General features: G+C 44.2%; 2 protein-coding genes across 3 annotated transcripts; one reads left to right on the plus strand and one right to left on the minus strand.

Moving 5' to 3' along the window:
• The first annotated feature begins 617 nt into the window (after positions 1–617).
• Positions 618–9,652, plus strand: LOC128450430 (probable carboxypeptidase X1). 2 transcript variants are annotated; one of them, XM_053433864.1, is made up of 13 exons: positions 618–1,069; positions 2,582–2,691; positions 3,599–3,738; positions 3,965–4,049; positions 4,295–4,445; positions 4,530–4,618; positions 4,751–4,874; positions 5,703–5,899; positions 6,023–6,202; positions 7,412–7,706; positions 8,036–8,175; positions 8,266–8,368; positions 8,818–9,652. In XM_053433864.1, exons 1-13 carry the CDS (start codon positions 631–633, stop codon positions 9,162–9,164), a joined length of 2,400 nt encoding a protein of 799 aa, XP_053289839.1. In that variant the 5' UTR covers positions 618–630; the 3' UTR covers positions 9,165–9,652. The 2 variants fall into 2 exon arrangements, with proteins under 2 accessions (XP_053289839.1, XP_053289840.1); XM_053433865.1 differs by lacking the exons at positions 618–1,069; positions 2,582–2,691 and having other exon boundaries at positions 3,699–3,743.
• Positions 9,653–10,418: 766 nt separating this feature from the next.
• wdr32 (WD repeat domain 32) lies at positions 10,419–17,734 on the minus strand. Its single transcript, XM_053434775.1, has 7 exons — positions 17,271–17,734; positions 16,532–16,645; positions 16,195–16,392; positions 15,713–15,915; positions 15,299–15,379; positions 15,056–15,201; positions 10,419–14,788 (listed from the first exon to the last, which is right to left on the minus strand). Exons 1-7 carry the CDS (start codon positions 17,732–17,734, stop codon positions 14,417–14,419), a joined length of 1,578 nt encoding a protein of 525 aa, XP_053290750.1. The 3' UTR covers positions 10,419–14,416.
• Between the last annotated feature and the right edge of the window lie 1,952 nt (positions 17,735–19,686).

Raw genomic sequence — 19,686 nt, forward strand, 5'->3', positions numbered from 1 at the left:
CTGGAGATGATATTGGCAGAGTTACAGGAGGAGGAGGATTCATGGACCATGAAAAATACAAGATTATGTCCAAATCCAAAGGAAAACAGATGCTTGTCTCAAACATACTTGCTAAATAGTAAGTAAAAAAAAAGGCCTGTGAAGAAACTGTGGTGCTTTACAATTTGAGTAACTGGTATAAACTGGTAGCAGGGACGTTTATACATGTTTAACTTTAATTTAGGTTATTTTAAGGATGAAAAAAATACCCAAAATCAGCAGAAATCAGCAGAAAAATGTCAAATTAAGGAAACAACCAATTAAAATTAATAATAAACTCTGCACTGAAGATATAAAACCTCTCATAAATACTTATGTATATATTCCTCACTCATCTTTCTAATATGTCCTGATAAGTAAAAAAAAATGTCATATTTTTTGTCTGGAAACTTATGATGTTGTTGTATTTTTGCAAAAGTACAAAATAATCCTGAACATTTTAAAATGTTTTATTGCAACACAAAACTGTCATTTCGTAAACTGCAGTCACGCACACGTCTGTTTTGAATCAAACATTTTCACAGGAGTTGAGCTGGATTTGTGGGAGGGAGGATGAGGGTGAGGAAGGGGAGGTGGGATTGAGGAGGAGGGATGTGGATGGAGGTCTGGTTCTGTCAGCTGCACAGAAACTGGCCGGGGGGAATCTTTTTTCTCCTTCCTGCTCTTTCACTCCTGCAGCAGCTGCAAACAAAGAGCAAGATGGGAAAGTCATCGTGCTTGTTGGCTGCTGTGATTTCTCTGGGAGTCTTCCTTCTGCACAGAGCCGGAGCCAGAGAGCCAACAAACCAGGCAGCGACAGAGAGCTCTTCACTATTCAACCGCACAGATGTGAGAGTGAACTGGACTGAGTCGGTCACTGTGGAGGATCAGAGCAGAAAGCCAGTGTCTCCCACCACAGCAGAGACAACGTTACACAGCACCAGTGTCAAACAGCTGGAAACCAAAGACATCAGGCAGGACAGTGAGGAGGTCAACGGCAAAGAAGAGAAGAGACATGTCAACAAGAAACAAGATAAGAAAACTAAACTGGGTAAGAAAAACTTTTACCATCTGAACTTCAGGTTAATTAAACCCAATTATGAATCATAATTAATTGATAAATGATGCATTCAGGGACCCACTGGGCCTCAGATTTACATCTTCTGAGCCTGTAGAGCATGAATCAACTTATGTTTATCTAAATACAGGGTTCTTTATCAATAAATTACTTTTTATAATTTGACATAGTTCAATTAAAGAAGAAATAGACGATATCTGCAGATACATCTGATCTAGAACTTGTTTACATGTTTTCATGCCTTGAATTTTTTGTGAAAAACGCATATTTGTACGATAACTAAGGATTGTTTTCTATAAATTACTATTTTCTATACTGTACTTTTAGAAAAAATATTAAATCTTTAAACAATAAAAAATATAATAATAAATGTGTTGATTCAAAAATCCCGATCAAACTTTTCAACCATAAATGATCTAGAAAAGTAAATAATAGTTTTAAAAAAAAGTTTACTTACTGTTTGTATTTTAAAGTTGTAAGAGGCCAAATAGTTGCAGGTCCATCAAATTCAAACCTTCTTTACGGATCAATCAACAACAAATATTAATATTTAAAAACTTGAAATGAGTCAACGTAGAAATAAGATTATCACAATTGTTACATATCAATTTCCCAACAACTGCTAAGTCCATTCGACTAATAGTTGTATGCCTACATACGATAATTAAGTGTAAAACTGTGAAATCAAACACTAGTTTATGCTATATTGACGTGTACGTTAGAGGTCACTCACAGGATTCTCAAAAATATGATTTATGATTCATTTCATGAGGGAAGAGGCAGAACAACAGCAGCGAAATCAGATCCAGATGTTTGCTTACATGTGGATAACACACATGCAGAGCTGCAACTCAGGAAAAGCAGTGATAAAGTTGTCCAAGAGGGTGTTTGCAAATTGTAATTTATGAATAGTCCACAAGTCCAAAACCTTCCCTATGTTATAACAGAAGGACACAATGTTCACATTCCTGGGGATGGGACTAGAACATAGTCGTGTGGATCAACTTCAACAACCTAAAGAGAACAGACAGAGCTGTGCAGCCACTTCCAGGAGAGTTGGAGATTGATGAGAATGTTATTGCCCGTTCACAAAGTCGTAAAATACTCTGCAGCTGGAGCTCCCGTCTTCCTGCTCTACTCAAGCTTCGACTTTTACGCTTTGGCCCCAAAACTTTGTCTCAGATTTCATTCAGACGCACTTCTTCCTCCCAGACACACAGAGGAGGAGGAGGAGGAGGAGGAGGAGGAGGACTTCCAAACTTCCACTGAACTGACCCTGGATGATCAGGGGTATTCCAAATGCTGGGACCTCATGTTACATCAGCCTTTGTTTTTGCTAACTCAGGGAAACCAGCGAGACAGCGTTTAAGTTTAACCCTTCAGCTCCCAGTCCCACACCAGCATCTATCAGCTGATCCACAAGAGCACAGACACAAACCCACAGAGGACCTTTATCTCATGATTGCTTTTTCCTTTTCCCGCCAGACTGTCCCCCTCTGGGGCTCGAGTCCCTGCGGGTGGATGACAGTCAGATCCAGGCCTCCTCCTACCAGCGGGCGGGCCTGGGTCCTCACAGGGGGAGGCTGAATATCCAGGTCAGTCCAAATCCTTCAAAACACCAAGAACACACTAGTTCAGTTTGGTCTATTCGTTTGATATAAAAGGATTTAGAGCCTCAGGTCCCAATGATCTGAAATAAAATCTCACTTATTTCCTTTGTGGTCCTTGAAGTTAAATGCTTTCAATTACAAGACTCGAGGGACCGAGAAACAAGCTGCTGACGACACAGTGTTGGTAGAAGATTAGAAAGAGAACTGCACATGTGGAACTTTGAGACTTCTTTTGTTTTTAAAGATTCTACAGATGTCAAAAGATAATGAAAAATCTGTGAAAATCCTGAATGAAATCATGATAAATTAAGTCGAACATTATTCTTTGTTCACGCTGCAAATTAAACTGAATGGAGGAAACAAAACCCTTGATCCATAAATTAGCTACAGAGACAAACAACCATTTGCTCGTAATCCCATTTATGGTCAATTTAGAGACTTGAAACAAGCATACCTCAGTTCACAGGACTCTGAACTGTGGAACTCAGAGAAAACCCACAGACACAAAGAGAACATGCAAACTGCAGCCTCACATTATATGCCCTTAAAAATATCTTCCAATGCTTAATTATTAACTTCATAGCATCATGTTTCATTTCTATCCATAAATCCTGCGGCATCCTTCTGAAACTAAAAGACTAAAAGTAAGTTCCCTTCTCGTTACTTCTCTTTTTCCACTGCTTTTATTGGTGTGTAAAACTAATAAGGCTCCAGGGAGTGCAGTCGCAGTAGTAAGAGTTCGTGTTGAGCACTTTTATGAAGCGTCTTTTATGAGTTAGTCACTAAACAATCTTGTTCTGTCTTAAATCTGTCGTCTGAAAGCAATCGTCAGGTCAAAATGAATAAATATAAAAACACTAAATCTGACGATGTTTTTGTCGTTGTGTTAAAGTCTGGTATTGAGGACGGGGACCTGTACGATGGAGCCTGGTGTGCCAAGTACAAAGACCGGCACCAGTGGCTGGAGGTGGACGCCATCCACCTCACCCAGTTCACCGGAGTCATCCTGCAAGGCCGGAACTCCATCTGGAGGTCAGGTAGTGTCAGGAGCAACACAAAGAGTGTGTGTTCTGCACAAACTGGTTTGCAAATCGGGCTCAAGACCCATTGAACAGTGAAAGATGGAGACGTTTAGTGATTTGCAAACTAGCTTGGCTGTTTGAATTCAATGCTCTACGTTACAAGAACAGAATGATCTTAAATTGTTGCACTGACGTCTACTAAACTGGGATTTCTTGTTCTTCCTGGTTCACCACAGCTGGGACTGGGTCCTCACCTACAAAGTGCAGCTGAGCAATGACTCTGTGAGCTGGAGGACCTGCATGAACGGGACCAAAGAAGCGGTGAGAACCAGAATCCTGTTGTGTTTCCTGACTCCAGGAATGTAGCAGTGCCGATGACCCGTGGACCTCGTGCAGATGAAAAACACATTTTCAAGAGTTTGGGCCAAAGAGAAAGATTTGTCGTAGAGAAACAATTTTAAAATGAAAACAATGGAGGAAAGTGTGGAGAGAAACTGACGTTTGCGGCTGAGAGACGGTTACAAAGCCAAGGAGTAAATGTATTAACATCACATTAAATTGTTCAGATATTTAAAGGGAACCAGGATCCAGAAACCCCGGTGCTCGGACTCTTCCCCGTCCCCGGTGTCGCCCGTTACATCCGGATCAACCCGCAGACCTGGTACCCCAACGGCACCATCTGCCTCAGGGCGGAGATCCTCGGCTGTCGTGTGCACGGTGGGCAGAGATGTGTCTGTGAATTACATAAAGGATGGTTGTAAACAAAGCTGCTGAAAACCTCACGTGCTCTTTACTTCTTAGATCCAACTGATATCTACGACTCGGAGCAAGACCCGGGATCCAAGGACGCTCTGGACTTCAGACACCACGACTACAAAGAGATGAGAAAGGTCAGAGCGGCCCGAACACTCACGATGAGTAACTGTGGTTCCAGGGATTTGACTCACAGACTCAACAGTTTGCAGATTTTTCCAGATTTAACCCTTTTCGAGGCTTTTGAACGGACTTCTTTGTTCTTCCAGCTCATGAAGTCGGTGAGCGAGGAGTGTCCGGACATCACCCGCATCTACACCATCGGCAAGAGCTACCAGGGCCTCAAACTCTACGTCATGGAGATCTCAGACAACCCCGGCAAACACGAACTGGGTAAGACAGATCCAACTGGTCTCGCCTGAGCCTCAGAGTCCACAGGCGCCCTGAGTTGAGCTGCTCTGGGGCCCAGTTCAACGTCCTCCAGTGTTTATACAGTGTGTTCCTCCTGCAGCAGCACCACACAGGGAGGTTGGGGGGGGGGGGGGGGGGCTCTCTCCTGTGTAAACACACTGATAACAGTTTGACATTGGAGGCTGCAGACCACCAAACAAAACACAGCTCTTTGCGATGCTGTCTTCAGATGCAGGGAAACAAAGCCACTCCACATCTGTGATGAGTCAAACTGGTCTTATTGGGAATGATGGGAATTGTGTTAGTGGTTTCATGGTTTGATATGAAGAGGAAGGGGGAGTCACGTGTGTCTTTCATTTTTTAATTAGAACCAAATGCTGGTGTATGAAGTTCAGACCTTGTGTCCTCTGAGTGTTTGTATTCTGGGATGGCTGCCGTCGGTTCAGGCCAACACACTGTGATTACTGGCAAAGCGCACGTGGACCAGTTCCCCCACTGATTCCTAACACAATACAAAAGGGTTGAATGTTTTTATCTGGGAGATTGAATGTGTTCCTGATTTGACTTCGGGTTTGAACTTTGACGAACAGTTTTTAACACTAACTAAGAGATATATGATCACATCCCACCTTTTCTTTTGGCTCCTAGTTTGTTCTAGGATTGATTCTGCATTTGTATTGATGACGATTATGTCTCTTTATGGCCTGGCCCTAACCCTAACCCTAACCCAAACCTGAAGGCCATTTAGATGAATGTCTCCACATCCATTGCTCTGCAGATCAGGTGACGCTGTGATTGTGTTTCTGGCAGGTGAGCCCGAGTTCCGCTACGTGGCTGGGATGCACGGGAACGAGGTCCTCGGTCGGGAGCTGGTCCTCAACCTCATGCAGTACCTGTGCACAGAATACAAGAAGGGCAACCAGCGCATTGTGCAACTGGTCACCGAGACACGCATCCACCTCCTGCCCTCAATGAACCCGGATGGATATGAGTTCGCGTACGAGAAGGTGAGTAACGCTTTAAAGCAACACTGTGTAGGTTTTACTGAGCAGCAGCGCCCCCTGCAGCCACAGGGGGTCATTGTCGTCTGACTCTTACTGACTGTTTCCGGATTGACCGATGTGCTGCAGGGCTCGGAGCTGGCCGGCTGGGCGGACGGGCGATACAGCGTCGAGGGAATCGACCTGAATCACAACTTTCCGGACCTGAACAACATCATGTGGGACACTCAGGAGACCGCAGCCGATCCGTCCAAAGTCCCCAACCACTACATCCCCATCCCAGAGTACTACACCCAGGAGGACGCCACCGTAAGAGGGCTGTGGATGTTTCTAGATAGTAAATAAACTGTAAAAAACGTTTAAGAGAAGATTCACAGAATCGCCTTTAATAAATGTCCAAACTCTGCTGTTTACAGGAGGTGACATGTGGTCGCTCTTAGGTTTTCAGTTGTACAAATGTAGGTCAAACTGAACAGAAGGTTTTTGTTGCTGTTTCCACTTCAGCTGCCGAATCGGCCCCAGATCAGAAAAAAACCTTCAGAGCCATAGAAAACAGGGATTTTTTCCAGGAAGCCTGAGCCTCGTCACTCAGTGTTCGTGGGACACATGTAGAAACTCTGCTTCCAGATATAAAAATACACAATTTTTCCTTTTTCACTCTGACTTCTCTAATTCTGTGTCTGGCTGGTGTTTTGAAGGAAAATGTTTTGCCCACAGGAGGTGAAGTGTTAAATTCTCAGCTTGTGGATGGAAATACACAGAAGAAGTACTATTGCATATAAAACCACATGTTATACATTTGAAAATATGGAATTTTTTTATTTCATTACCTTCATCTGACCCCTGTCTTCACTTGGAGCCAAAAAGTAATTTCCACTCTAAACTTAAACAGTCTAGTTTAGAGAGTTTAAAACCCTGAAGAGCTGAATTATCCCAAATTAAACCAGAAAGACGAAAAATGATAGAAATATACAAAAAAATGCATTGTAAAATTATGAAGCACATTCTTTCCCTTTGATTCATTTCTTGAACAACACAATTTCCTTCAGGGACCCTTGACTTTTCGGTCTCTATGATATATAAAGTACAAACACCTTCCTGAGCTGCTGGAACAGAAATAAGCTGTTTACACATCGATGCATCAGTATCTTAACAATCTTAAACACTTTACCTTGTGAATGCATTATCTTAAAAACACCTCCAGAGAATCCTTTCAAATTTGGCAGAAATGTTGACCTCGACTCATGAGTTGACTGATTAGATTTGGGTGGTCAAAGGTCAAAGGTCAAGACCATGGTAACCTCACCAATTATTTTTCAATTGGACTCAGAGATGAACTGATTCCATTTCTGGGGTCGAAGGTCAAAGGAGGTTCTGCTGAATTCTTCACGTACATTTCCCTGATAACAGTTTTGTATTTTCTCTGAAGTAGAACCTGTATTTGTAACCGAGAGATTTCCTGTATTGACAATTATTATTGAGAAAAGAATCCTCTCTCTCTCTTCCACCCCCGTCCAGGTTGCACCAGTGACCCGAGCCGTCATCAGCTGGATGCAGGACATTCCCTTCGTGCTCAGTGCGAACCTGCACGGTGGAGAGCTGGTGGTGACGTATCCCTACGACTGCACCCGGGACTGGATTCCTCACGAGGACACCCCCACGGCGGACGACGCCTTCTTCCGCTGGCTGGCCACCGTCTACGCCTCCACTAACCTGGTGATGGCCAACCCTCAGCGACGCATGTGCCACTACGAAGACTTCCAGGCTCACAACAACATCATCAACGGCGGAGCGTGGCACACCGTCCCCGGCAGTGAGTCCCACCACCGAGGCCCTGGAGGGGTTTCATCCAGACTCCACTTCGCTGTGTAGAGAGCCAATCAGCTGCTTTCAGTCAGTGTCTGAAAAAACATGGCCTTGATTATTTTATTCATTTCTTTAAATAGGTTCTTTTGAAGTTCCCTATGAGCCTGAACAAGTGCTTTGGTCAATTCTGAGGAGAACAGTAAACCAGGAATGACTTAGATGTGCAACTTACTGAATTATGAATTGTGGAAGGACGTTTGCCCCTCTGTGTAAATTACAGGTTTATTATCTGAATGTTTGTCGACCTGATTGATGCTGGTTGTGTGTTTCCTGCAGGTATGAACGACTTCAGTTACCTGCACACAAACTGCTTCGAGGTGACGGTGGAGTTGTCCTGTGACAAGTTCCCTCACGCCAGCGAGCTCCCCGTGGAGTGGGAGAACAACAAGGAGTCTCTGCTGATCTACATGGAGCAGGTCGGCTCAGGGTGGATCACATTCAATCTCTCAGAAAACAGAAAGAGATGCATAAGAGTTTTAAAAGTTCTGCTCGTTGTCTCCACTCAGGTTCACCGGGGGATCAAAGGTGTGGTGAAGGACAAGATGTCCAGACGGGGGATTGCAGACGCTCTGATAAAGGTGGAGGATCACGAGCATGACATCCGATCAGGTCGGTGGGGGTTTTAAAACTAGTGTTTCCCCAGATGTACCTTTTTTGTTTTGACTTGTTTCTTCACTGAAAGCACAGAGGGGCTCAGTATTTAGTCTTCAGACACTTAATTCCACCAACATACACAGTTTAAGTGCACTTTTATGCAGCTTTTTTCATTTGCAATAACTCAATTTACATGCAGTTTGGGTAATATTACTGTTCAATATCCTATACAATATCATAATATTTACTCCTTGATCTTTTAATTTCTACTTACTCCAACTTAAGAGAAGTATTAGTTTCTCTGTCTAATGTAAATGTGTTTATCTTATTCTTATACCAATTCTGTACCAACACTAAATTAGTCACTACCAAGGCCAAAATTAGTTGATTACATTACCTCACAATAAAATGTAGTATATAGTTTGTATATAGTTTGTAAATTATATCATATTTCCCTCCTGCAGCTACTGACGGTGACTACTGGCGTCTCCTGAACCCGGGGGAGTACAAGGTGGTGGTCTGGGCGGAGGGCTACTTCCCATCCATGCGCCGGTGCCGTGTTGGATCGGAGCCCCGTCCCACCATCTGTGACTTCGCCCTCACCAAGACGCCCCTCCAGAGGCTGAAGGACATCCGGGTCAAAGGAGGGAAGATCCCCCAGGAGCTGCAGCTGCGCCTCCGGGCCCTGAGGCTCCGGAAGCTCCGCGCCAGCACCAAGGCCCTCAACCGCCGGCGGGAGAGCGGGCGGCTGCAGCAGGAGCAGACGCTGCTCACCAGGAGGGCTCGGGCCTCCGGAGGCCGGAGAGAGTGAGAGGAGGCGACGGGCTGAAGAGGCCAGAGAGGGACCAGGGTCAATCTGGGACAAGTAACATGTTTCTACTGATGTCAAAGGGTCAGTGAACCCAATTTACAAGAATGTGACGTGAAGACAGTTTGAAAATATCTTGGACATTTCTACTTGCACCGAATTGGTGATGAAAGCTTCAGTGTCACAGCTGAACAGTTTAGTTTCTGTCTGTGTCCACGACCGTCACTCACACACTGACAGAGGCTGACAGGATATATTAAAAAACTTCCAAAGTAAAGTTCCACAGCCTGTGAAGGATCATTGTTATCGACAGGCCTCCTTCAGTGATATTGTTCAGATGTACTTGTTTTGTGAAAGTTGTGTTCAGCTCCTGTTGTGACGCTGTTGTGTTTGTTTCTTATCTGTAAAGAGACTTTAGGATTTAACTGTCAGCTGGTCTGATGTCTGTCTTTATTTCCAACAGGATCATTAAATAACTCAAATAAATCTTCCTTACTTGTGTCATTTGTTCTGGTGATGACATCTTGATTTAAGGTGAAGTTGGATGGAAGGTGTTGGGGTCGCGGCTCCAGGCCTGAAGGTCACAGGCCTGAAGGTCACAGGCCTGAAGAGTCATGATGAGTTGGAGGAACAAGAGGAAACAAGATAATTGTGCTGTATATTTAATAAACATATTTGTATAGTCATACTGTACTGGCTCACAGTGGATGTACACAAATTTCAATATATCATATATAATGATTATATCAATAACCGTTTCTTCTTACTAAGAGGAAAGGATTCAATATTTGTGACATGTGACAGAGTTTAAACTAGTTTTGGAATAAAACTGACAATTAAACTCAGTTGTCATAATATTTTGTCATAATATTTTGTTTCTCTTTTTCTTTTCCAAGGTTTTTCTTTTTTCGGTTCAGTTTCAAAACCATCAGGACTTTAAATGAAAGTTTTCCAGCTGTGATCCATTTTCTTTCAAACATTCAGAAGCACTTTTACGAGTTTTGTCATATTTCTGGAGTTAAAACCATTCATATTATTATTATAATATTTAAACTCGGTCATTTTAATCAGGTGAGGAACACAAGACGCCCAAGGATTACAAACTGGTTGGGAACCAGTGGTGCAGAACTTCCTGCAGATTCTTCACTGGCGAGGACCTTGCCTGCCATCTAGTGGTTGATACTCAGCTGCTGCATGTGAGAATTCAAAAATATCAGAATCTCAAAATCCATAAAGAAGCCAAACACCAAAACAGTCCGCAGTGCAAAAGAAGCCAACCTTTAATTTCTGTGAGAATCAGAATAAGTACCGTTGTGGGGACGACTTGCCGTTTGAAGCCAGGAAGCAAACAACAGTGTGAGTAACTCAACATGTGTGTGTGTCTCATGCGCCTCCACCTGCTCAGCTGGGAGGTGACGGAGCACAGGTACAGAACAGAGAATTTTCAATCATCAGGAGACAGTTCAGAGGAGACAAGGAAACGAGGAGGAAGCAACAGAACAAACTGAATCCCGTTGTTTCTTCACCTGAAGTGTAAACAGAAGATAAGACACTTCTGTGTGAAGAGCTTTTGAGTTCATGTTCAGCTCGACGACTGTTTCTGTAGATTTAGATTATTTATGAAATCAGGGAAGAGAAAAGTCCCTGATTGACGGAGCTGAGAGGGAAACACAAACATCATGAGCACTGAGGTACAAAGTGTTAAACGCCTCCTTCCTCACACACACACACACAACCAACCATGATGTGGCTGAGTTACACCTGTGTTTAGAAGACTTAATTTACTTTTCACATAGTTTGTTAATTCAACCTGTGGCAGTTTCTGTCTGAGAGTTTATCGAGAGCGTTGACGTCTGTGAATCTTCTGTTCAGGTCACATCCTTAAAACTCTGAGCGGGAAATTGCAGACTTGACTGAAGAGGTACTTGGAATTTTTTTTTTTTATAATTTACTTTATACCTTTTAGCTTCCAGATGGGTTTTCAGGAAAATCACAATACATAAAAAAGTGTTTAAAGTCAGCCTAACCTCGGGGAACACTGACCTGTAGCCGAGACGTGTGGAACTTGATGTGAAATATCTGCATCGTGTAAATCTGGTTCACCGAGCACTTTAAAAGAAATGCCAGGAAATGTTTTTGAAACTTTATACTATTTAACGTTGAACAAATGTAATTTCCTCTGATGGTTTTTGAATAATTGATAAAAAATGATATCGAAAACTGTCTGGCACAAGAAATATCTGCATATATGAGATGATTAGGTCTGTAAAATATCTGCATGTTAATTTCTCCCGTCTGGTTCAGTGATAACTTTTAAACTGATGCCAGAAAATGTTATTTAAGTTTCCTACACTCTGAACTTTTCACGTTTTTGGATTGCTTGGATTCATATAAACTAAATGAGACTGAAGAGGCCACATTGCTGCAGATAAACACCAGATTAACATCATATCTCTGTTTATATTATAGTTTATAAAGCTGCGTTCAGCTCACATGTATTTGACTGTGAGCAGGAAGAACATCTCACGTCAGCCTCCCAACTTCACACAGCCTCATGTGTTCACACTTTATCGAGCTGGAAACTCCACGTCCGGCTTTTTTTAATGTTCCCACATTTCGAGTTTTGTTCATTTCTGGATGGTTTTGATCAAATTGATACTCGAGAGGCCAAATCACTGCAGGTAAACAGTGGAAGCAACGTTCTCTACTCACTCTCCCACAGGAAAAGACAACCGGCTCATTTCCACAAGAAGTCAAACAAATCTTTGTTGTTTTTTTTAAGTTGAAGCTTTTGCAACATGTAAAGAAATATTTTAAAACCCAATAAGAGCAGATGTGGACGTTCAGGTCACACATTTTGGCATCGGACAGCTGCACACATGGCGGAGCGACACGCTCCCATAAATAAGAAGGTTGAATCTTCATGAAGGCCGGTCTGCATAGTAGTACACTCTTATCTATTGGTCACACAACAGCACATATTGATCTACGCTGCAGTCGCTTTGCACCACAGCCACTTTACATCGCACACCCACACGTGTGCTTGGTTCTTACAGCAGATACACTACACAGGTTTCACACACAAAGCATCAACAGTGGTTAAACAGTCGAGGGGATCCGCTCGCTACTGAGAGAAGAAAGAAAACAAAGCATTTGTGAAGGAAAGGAACCAAATACTGATGAAGAGGAGTCAACAATCCTGTGAATATGAAACTGAAGAAGATTCTTCTGCCCACAAAACGTTAACAAGACAAAACCCAACAAACTGATCTGATTCTATAAACAAATATTATCTGTGATACTTTTAAAAACACATGAACAGTTTCCTTCTTCCCTGTGAAGTAGATGGAGACTTGGTTTTCATTGGTGTTTGTTAAGTTTGCAGGATTAAGTAAAAACAGTTTGCGGTGAAACTTGGTAGAAGGATGCAGAATGTGGAAAGAAACCATTAAAGACTGGTGCAAAACCAGATCAGCAACCGGATGCAGGCTATTTCTTTACATTTACACTTATTTCTCAGATAATAATTCATGGATCTTAAAGAAAAGAATCTGTAGGGGGACTGTTATTTATAAGTTTGTGTAATTTCACGCAGATCCACATGAATATAAAGATCTATCAAATGTAAACATAGTTTTATAAAGGGGATTATTGGGCCTTGACAGAAGTTTCTAGTTTTGATTTAATCCAACAAACACCATCCTGCTGCTGAAACATTCACTAGTGAACCAAAATTAACCAATTTCACAATTTACTTTACTTTTGTTTGAGTTACAGCTACAGGGCCAGAAACGAGAAACTACAGTTGTCAGCGGATTATAAATATTTTTGTTCTCAAAGGGAAACAGTGGACTGACTTTGAGAGATCAAAAATAAATCCTTTGGTGGAAAAGATGTGGTTTGAAATGTCTGATTTCCTTGATACTGTTGGGATTTTAATTGTAGATTTGTGATCATAGCAGCAGGAGGACTTTTCGGTCTTCAGAGAGCATAAAGTTTCATTTCACAGACTGAAGATAAACACAAACTGTGGAGAGAACAGGAAGCAAAGTTCCTTTCTAACAAATCCTACAAATAAATCCAGCACCGTGCTGTGAGCAGGGCCGACGCGGTTACACCGATGTCACCAGTAAAAACATTCACATGATGAAACTGAAAACAACAGGTCGGAGGTGGAGGAGAAAAAGTAAAGGTGGGTCAGAAGTGGAAGAGAAAGGCGACAACCATGAGGTCCTATACAGTTCAGATTGTATGAGCAGAGAAGCAGCACCTGTAGAAAAGAAGGCATGAGCAGAGCGAGGCGTTCGGCCGCGGAGGAATCAGTGGATCAACGTCTGTTTGCATCCTTAGTGTTTTTTTTTCTGCCGACACAGCAACACGCGGACGTCCCGAGTCTCGGAACAGGTCAAAGTTTTCTACTGGGAGAAACCAAAATTCATCTCTCGTGTGAAAAAACAGCCACAGAAGAGTCACAACGATCCCCGGGTCAGGAGAGTCAAAGTTTTTGGGATGGAATGGAAGTCTGTAGCTGGCAAAGCCCCATGGTCCTTTTAACCCAGTGAAGTTCAGGAGGGCTGAAAGATTCCATCCACTGCTGCAGTCTGGTCAGTGTGGGGGGGGGGGGGGGGGGGGGACTGCCAAAGACTTCTTCTTCTTCTCCTTTTCCAAACAAACTGAGTCGGCTCCACAGCTGCAGACCCGAGTCCAGAGGCGCTCAGAGAAGTTATTTGAGATCTAATTAAACCAGTGATTTTTTTTTAAGGGTTCGGGTTCAAATAAGTGTTTTAAAGTCAAATCGAGCCTCAAATAAAAATGACTTCTAGATGTGTCACACTATTTGAAATACCTGCATGCATTGTGAGATTCCTCCCCCCCCCCCACACCTGATCCACTGAGCTTTTTAAAACAAACATCAGGAAACTAGTAATTTTGCGTTTCTACATTTTGAGATGTTAAAAAATGTGAATTCCTGTGATGTGTAATTTATACTGAATGATACTTTAGAGGCCAGAATGTTTTGAACGACAAATTTCTGCATATCTTAGACGACAAGGGTCTAAAATCAGAGAAAAATATGAAGCTGCACATTTAATATTTTTGGGGCGGTGCAACTTTACCAGATTGTTTGTGCAACTATCAAACTAATGGAACCTGGAAAACATTAAATGCTTCTTCAGAATCGTTCCCGGTCTAGTTCCTGATCAGCGCCTCTCGACCCAGGTCTGCAGAGCATCGTCCTCTGATCGCCCCGGATGCTAAAACTTGGGCTGGTAAAGCGCCACGCGGCCACTGAGGCAGCCCGAGGCCAGCTGGCAGTGTGTGGGGGAGAACTTGGTGGTGAGCACCACGTCGCTGTGCGAGTAGATGGAGCGGATCTCCTTGAGGCAGCTGGTCTGGACGGGCAGGCAGTCCACCAGCTCGCCGCAGCGCTCGTCGAAGGCCAGCAGGCGGACGCCGTAGCCGTACGGCGAGCAGATGAGCCGGCCGTCCGGGCTGAAGCACAACTCCTTGATGTAGCCCCGCCCCACGTTGGCCTCCTCGATGTAGTGGGTGAGGCGGAGCGAGCAGCGGGGGGAGACCAGCGGGCGGGTGGGCGCTCCGTCCTGGAACTCATACACACACGTCCACTGCAGAGAGAGAGGGGAAAAGATGGAGGATGTGGTCAGTGTCACAGTTCAGTCCGACAGCAGCTGCCTTGTTCCTCAAAGAAGCTACAGACGTCACGGCTCAGGTGTATTAATGCTGAGATTTTCTACTCAATGAATACAGTTCGGATGCAACTCCTATACTGCACCACTAGGGGTCAACGGAGGTCATAAATTGTCCATCATGTCTATTAAATAAGAAGAGAGAGACGTGAAGGAGCTCAGAGATACTGAGCTGATGTTTCTCACCTCCTGGTCGTCCATGTTGCTGGAGCAGCGGATGAGCGCGGCCCAGCCCTTTGGGTGGAGCTGCAGGGAGGTGATGCAGTTCCCTCTGTCCCTCTCTCCTGGGATCTCTGGAGTCAACACCTCCAGACTATTCCTGGGAGAAAGTCCTGTGAACGAGGGGGGGGGGGGGGGAGTAGGGTTTAGATCATTTTATAGTGTAGAGAACTCACTAGTTTCTGTGTTTCCTCTTCCTGGTTGTCGCACCTTCTCTGTGAGGGTGGATCTTGCTGGAGTCATTTCCATGGCGAGGAGTTCCAGCCGACCTGGACGCCGACGAGCCGCCGTCTGCAGGATCACCACAGGGACAAAAGTTACTCACACTGACTAGTGATGTGGCAACGCAATCAAATATCTGATCAACCAAACTTTCAAATGGAGAAAATCAAGCTTTTCGACAAATATGAAAATAAGAGAATCCAAAAACTCGACCCTAGAACACCGGGTTAATGATTTCCTCGTTAGCTCATTGACTGATGAGTGTGTGAGGTTAACAAACAGGGATGGACTCAGTATTAAAAGTGAAAAGTAGGAAAAGACAGAATCCACATTAAGAGTAAAGCCACAAAATATGCAAGTAAAGAAAGTGTTAGTAATTGCAAACAGAGGCTGTGGCCTGACCGGAGGTGGGGGGGGTGCGTCTCGCCCGCAGCATCCGGTAGCTGCCCACCTCCAGGGACTGGGTGAGGTCCAGGTCGTGGAGGATGAGCAGGTACCCGGAGGACGTGGAGATGAGCATCTTGGAGCAGTCGGGCGTCAGACGCATCCTCATCAGGTAGCGGGTGTGGAAGAACTTTTTGTGCGGGCAGCCGTCCTCTGTAAACCTGCAGAGGAAAAACAATCACGAGACCAATGATCCACCGAGAGAATTCAGAGTTGTGTTAAAGGCAGAATGAATATTTATCCCCTTTCAAAGTTGTAAAGTTATATTTGATGGAGAGATGAAGGAAGAGATGTAGATTTTATGTGTAGGAGCTGGAGCAGAATGACTTGACCACGGAATCAGGCCATTTCACAGGTGGTTTGTCTTCAACAAAAACGATTATTTGATCATTTCACTTTTCCCCATTAGACACGTTGACGCACAGTGTGTGAGGACCGACCTGTTGGTGTCCCACGTGATGACGTTGCCGTCGAAGCCCGACGTGACGAGCAGCCGCGTGTTGGTGTCGTACTCGATGTTCTTCACCCAGCTGGCGTGGCCGTGCAGAGAGCACACCTTCGCGTTCAGCTTGCGGAGATCCCACAATGCAATAGTGGTGTCGTCGGAGCAGGTGGCAAACAAGCGATTGTCCAAAAACCTGCAGGGGCACAGACAGATTTCTCCTTTAGATTCTCTCTCTAGAATAAAAAACCCATCTTGTTGTTTCCCTGCTTCCACTTGCTCAGCTCCCTCCCTGCTGTTCCTCCTCTGGTTGTTTTCAAAAGTCAGAAATGCACCTTATGTTGTTGACACAGTCCTCGTGGGCCTCCGTCAGGGTTTTGATGTGTTTGGAGGAGATGGGGTCAAACAGCAGGACCTCCGTCTGCTCGCAGGCCACAGTCAGCACCGACCTGCACACAGCAAACACACAATCACATCACACACGTAAGAGAAGGAAGGAACAGATCTGGTTTAGAACCTGACGGCCGATATCAGCTGTTCACAGACAAATCAGTGTCTGTGTTTACATGTTTGCTGATGTAACACTGATATAAAAGCTGAATAAAGACTTCAGATGTGCATTTATATTATAATCTATGATAACGGAATCAGCTTCTTTTAAATGTCTTATTTGACATCATGCCCAGGTGCCATGAGGACCGACTGTCTCTGTGTGTTTGGTCCTGATGTCTCATGAGCAGCTCCTGATCCACACTGGACTCAGCTTGACCTGGTTTGTGTGCAGGAGTTATCTCATGTTGTGTGTTCGCTCTCAGCCTGAGTGTGAGATGTGTTTACTTCTCAGGTCGCGTTCAGAATGACGTGTGTTGGTCCTCTAACAGTTTTTGTCCTACTGATGTCTCATCACTGATATTGACCAGTTCTCGTGGACGTGTGAAGGGATCCTGGTGTTGGACAGATTTAAGTGTGAGGACGAACAACAACAACAACACTCTCCAGCTGACTTCTCCAGTGTCTCCACATTTCATTGATTTCCCAGTAAAAGCAGACACCCTGCGGTCCTCCGGGTCTTACCCGTCCGGGGAGTACTCCAGGTTGAACACGGCTCCGTGGGTCTTGGTGCTCAGGTTCACGGACTCCGTGGCCGGGTTCATGGAGCAGTACAGACTGGTCATTGTCCTGAAGTTGTCCCTGGCTGGGTCTACAAACACCCCTCGTCTGATAGTCCTGCTCCGCAGCCAGGAGAACACGCTGTCCGCCCCGCTGCTCCCCGGCTGCGGCGCGGTGCTCGGCGGGCAAGGGGGCTCCTGTGCGCCGGGCACCGGGGACCCTGCGCCGCCGCCCCCGCGCTCGCCTCGCTCCCCTCGCTCCGGTCGCTCCTCGCTGCTCCGGGGCCGAGCCGGTGCCACCTCCCGGGGGATGTCATCGTCATCCGAGTCGTCCGAGTCGTCCACGCCGGGGTTCAGCCCTTTGTCGCCGTCGGGCCTGTCCTGCGACTCGTCGGCGTCCTCGCTGGCGCCCTGCTGCTCCGAGCTCATTGTGGCCGCAGCCGTGTGGGTTTCGGGGGGCGCAGCGTCACGGCTCAGCGGAGAACAGCGCACTGACTCCGGTCAACATCCGAGCACGAACCCGCGGCTTCCTCCGCTGCTTTAAGGCGCCATGACGGCGGATTAACGGCACGAGTTTAATCACACAAATTATATTTTGATGCGCTATCGCCGCGCGTCAAGTTAAACCCACTCGGATACACATACCGCCGGATACGTTCAGATTGCACTTTCAACGTAAAACTATTTCACAAGAAAATAGAACGTTTTTGACTTGATTAAAAACAAAACACATCCATAAATATTCAGTGGATTTTAAGCACGTTTTATTAAACTTCTTTCGGGTTGAATTACGTCTCGAGTAATCTGTTTTCATCCATACGTGTTTTAATCTGAAGTTTGAAGGCGGAAGTTTGTTGTTTGCATTTTATGTAACTTGATGATTTTCCTCTTCACCAAAACAAATGGGAAATAAATAGAAATGACGTGTTTCCGCTTCCTGGCCCATTGTGGAGGAACCCTGAGGTTGAGTGCTGCCACCTGCTGGAAACACCTCGTAAGTTAATTTGTGCATCACCTTATACTACTACTAATAACAATACTACTAATAATAATAACAACAATACTAATAATGATATCAACAATAATAATACTAATAATAAAAAACTGTATTTATTCAGCACTGAGTTTACAAAGTGCTTAGATGGCAAAGCAAGAAAAGTAAATAAAAGAGAAATAACAATCAGCAGGTTTCGGTCGAAGGAAACAAGGCAGTGTTCAAATTGAATGAGTAAATATAGAGCTGTGAATGAACTGAAGACTAGAGCACCTAAAAGCAGTAATGTGGCAATATAAATAAACAGTTAAAATAATGAAATGGGAGAAGAAAACAATAAGAACACGACATCACATGAATACAAGTCTATAGAAATTTGTTTTAAAGAAGTGATTTAAAAGAAATCACTGACAATGTGACTCTTATCTTCTCAGGTCAAGTTTCTAAAACCAAGAGGCCTGAAGGCAAAGGCATAGTCACCTTTAGTTTTCAACCTGGACTTTGGATAAGATAAGATAAGATAAGATAAGATAATAAGGGGTAAGATAAGATAAGAAAATCCTTTATTAGTTCAACAATGGGAACATTGTCCAGGTTACAGCACCTAGGATGAAAAATTGTATTTATTAGTTTTGTCCTCAAAATTGACATCAGTCAGTAATGTTAAGTAAAATGTGACACTTAACTGTAAGGAACTTAATACTAAAGTTAAGTATTTATACAGAGTAGGAACAATTTTGGCAGTGTGAGGAAATGTACAGTGAATGGATTACACATGCACCGTTGTGTTGCACAGACAGAATGAGAATTGCACAGTTAAACGTTAAACACGATAATTAAACAACAGCACTGTGGGGCTGATGGTCCGTGCATGAATCATAATCACTCTGTAGTGCTGAGCTGCACAATCCCCCTTTTTTCCTAATTTCATTCATGATACTTGTGGTAATGACTAAGAATCAGATACTCAGAGCACCATGGAAGAGGGTGTGCAATAAGTTGTCAGTGAATGTGATCTTGTTTTGACTCTTTTCTCATCCGTATATTTGCATTTCTGTCTCACACTCTTTCTTCTGTTGTTTCCCTTCAAGTTCTCATCTGAAGTCGTAAAGCAGCTTGGAACCATGTTTGGAAAGCTGCTGTATAAATCAAATTTATTACTTATTATTAATGTCATCCTATAGTGCACTCAGCAATCTGCATCCATCTCCAACACCTCTTCACAGTCAGGTCTGTAGGTTGCGTGGATCCTGTGAGCTGATGACATTCCTCTCAGTCAGTATATATTTATTTTCTTGGCACTGGTCTGAAATGATGATGTATTCAAATAAAGGGCCTGACGTGCCGGGACACTGGCTCTGCAGGAGACGAGCAACAGGCCTCGAGG

This window comes from Pleuronectes platessa, chromosome 11 (genome assembly GCF_947347685.1).
Source record: "Pleuronectes platessa chromosome 11, fPlePla1.1, whole genome shotgun sequence".
Taxonomy (NCBI): domain Eukaryota; kingdom Metazoa; phylum Chordata; class Actinopteri; order Pleuronectiformes; family Pleuronectidae; genus Pleuronectes; species Pleuronectes platessa.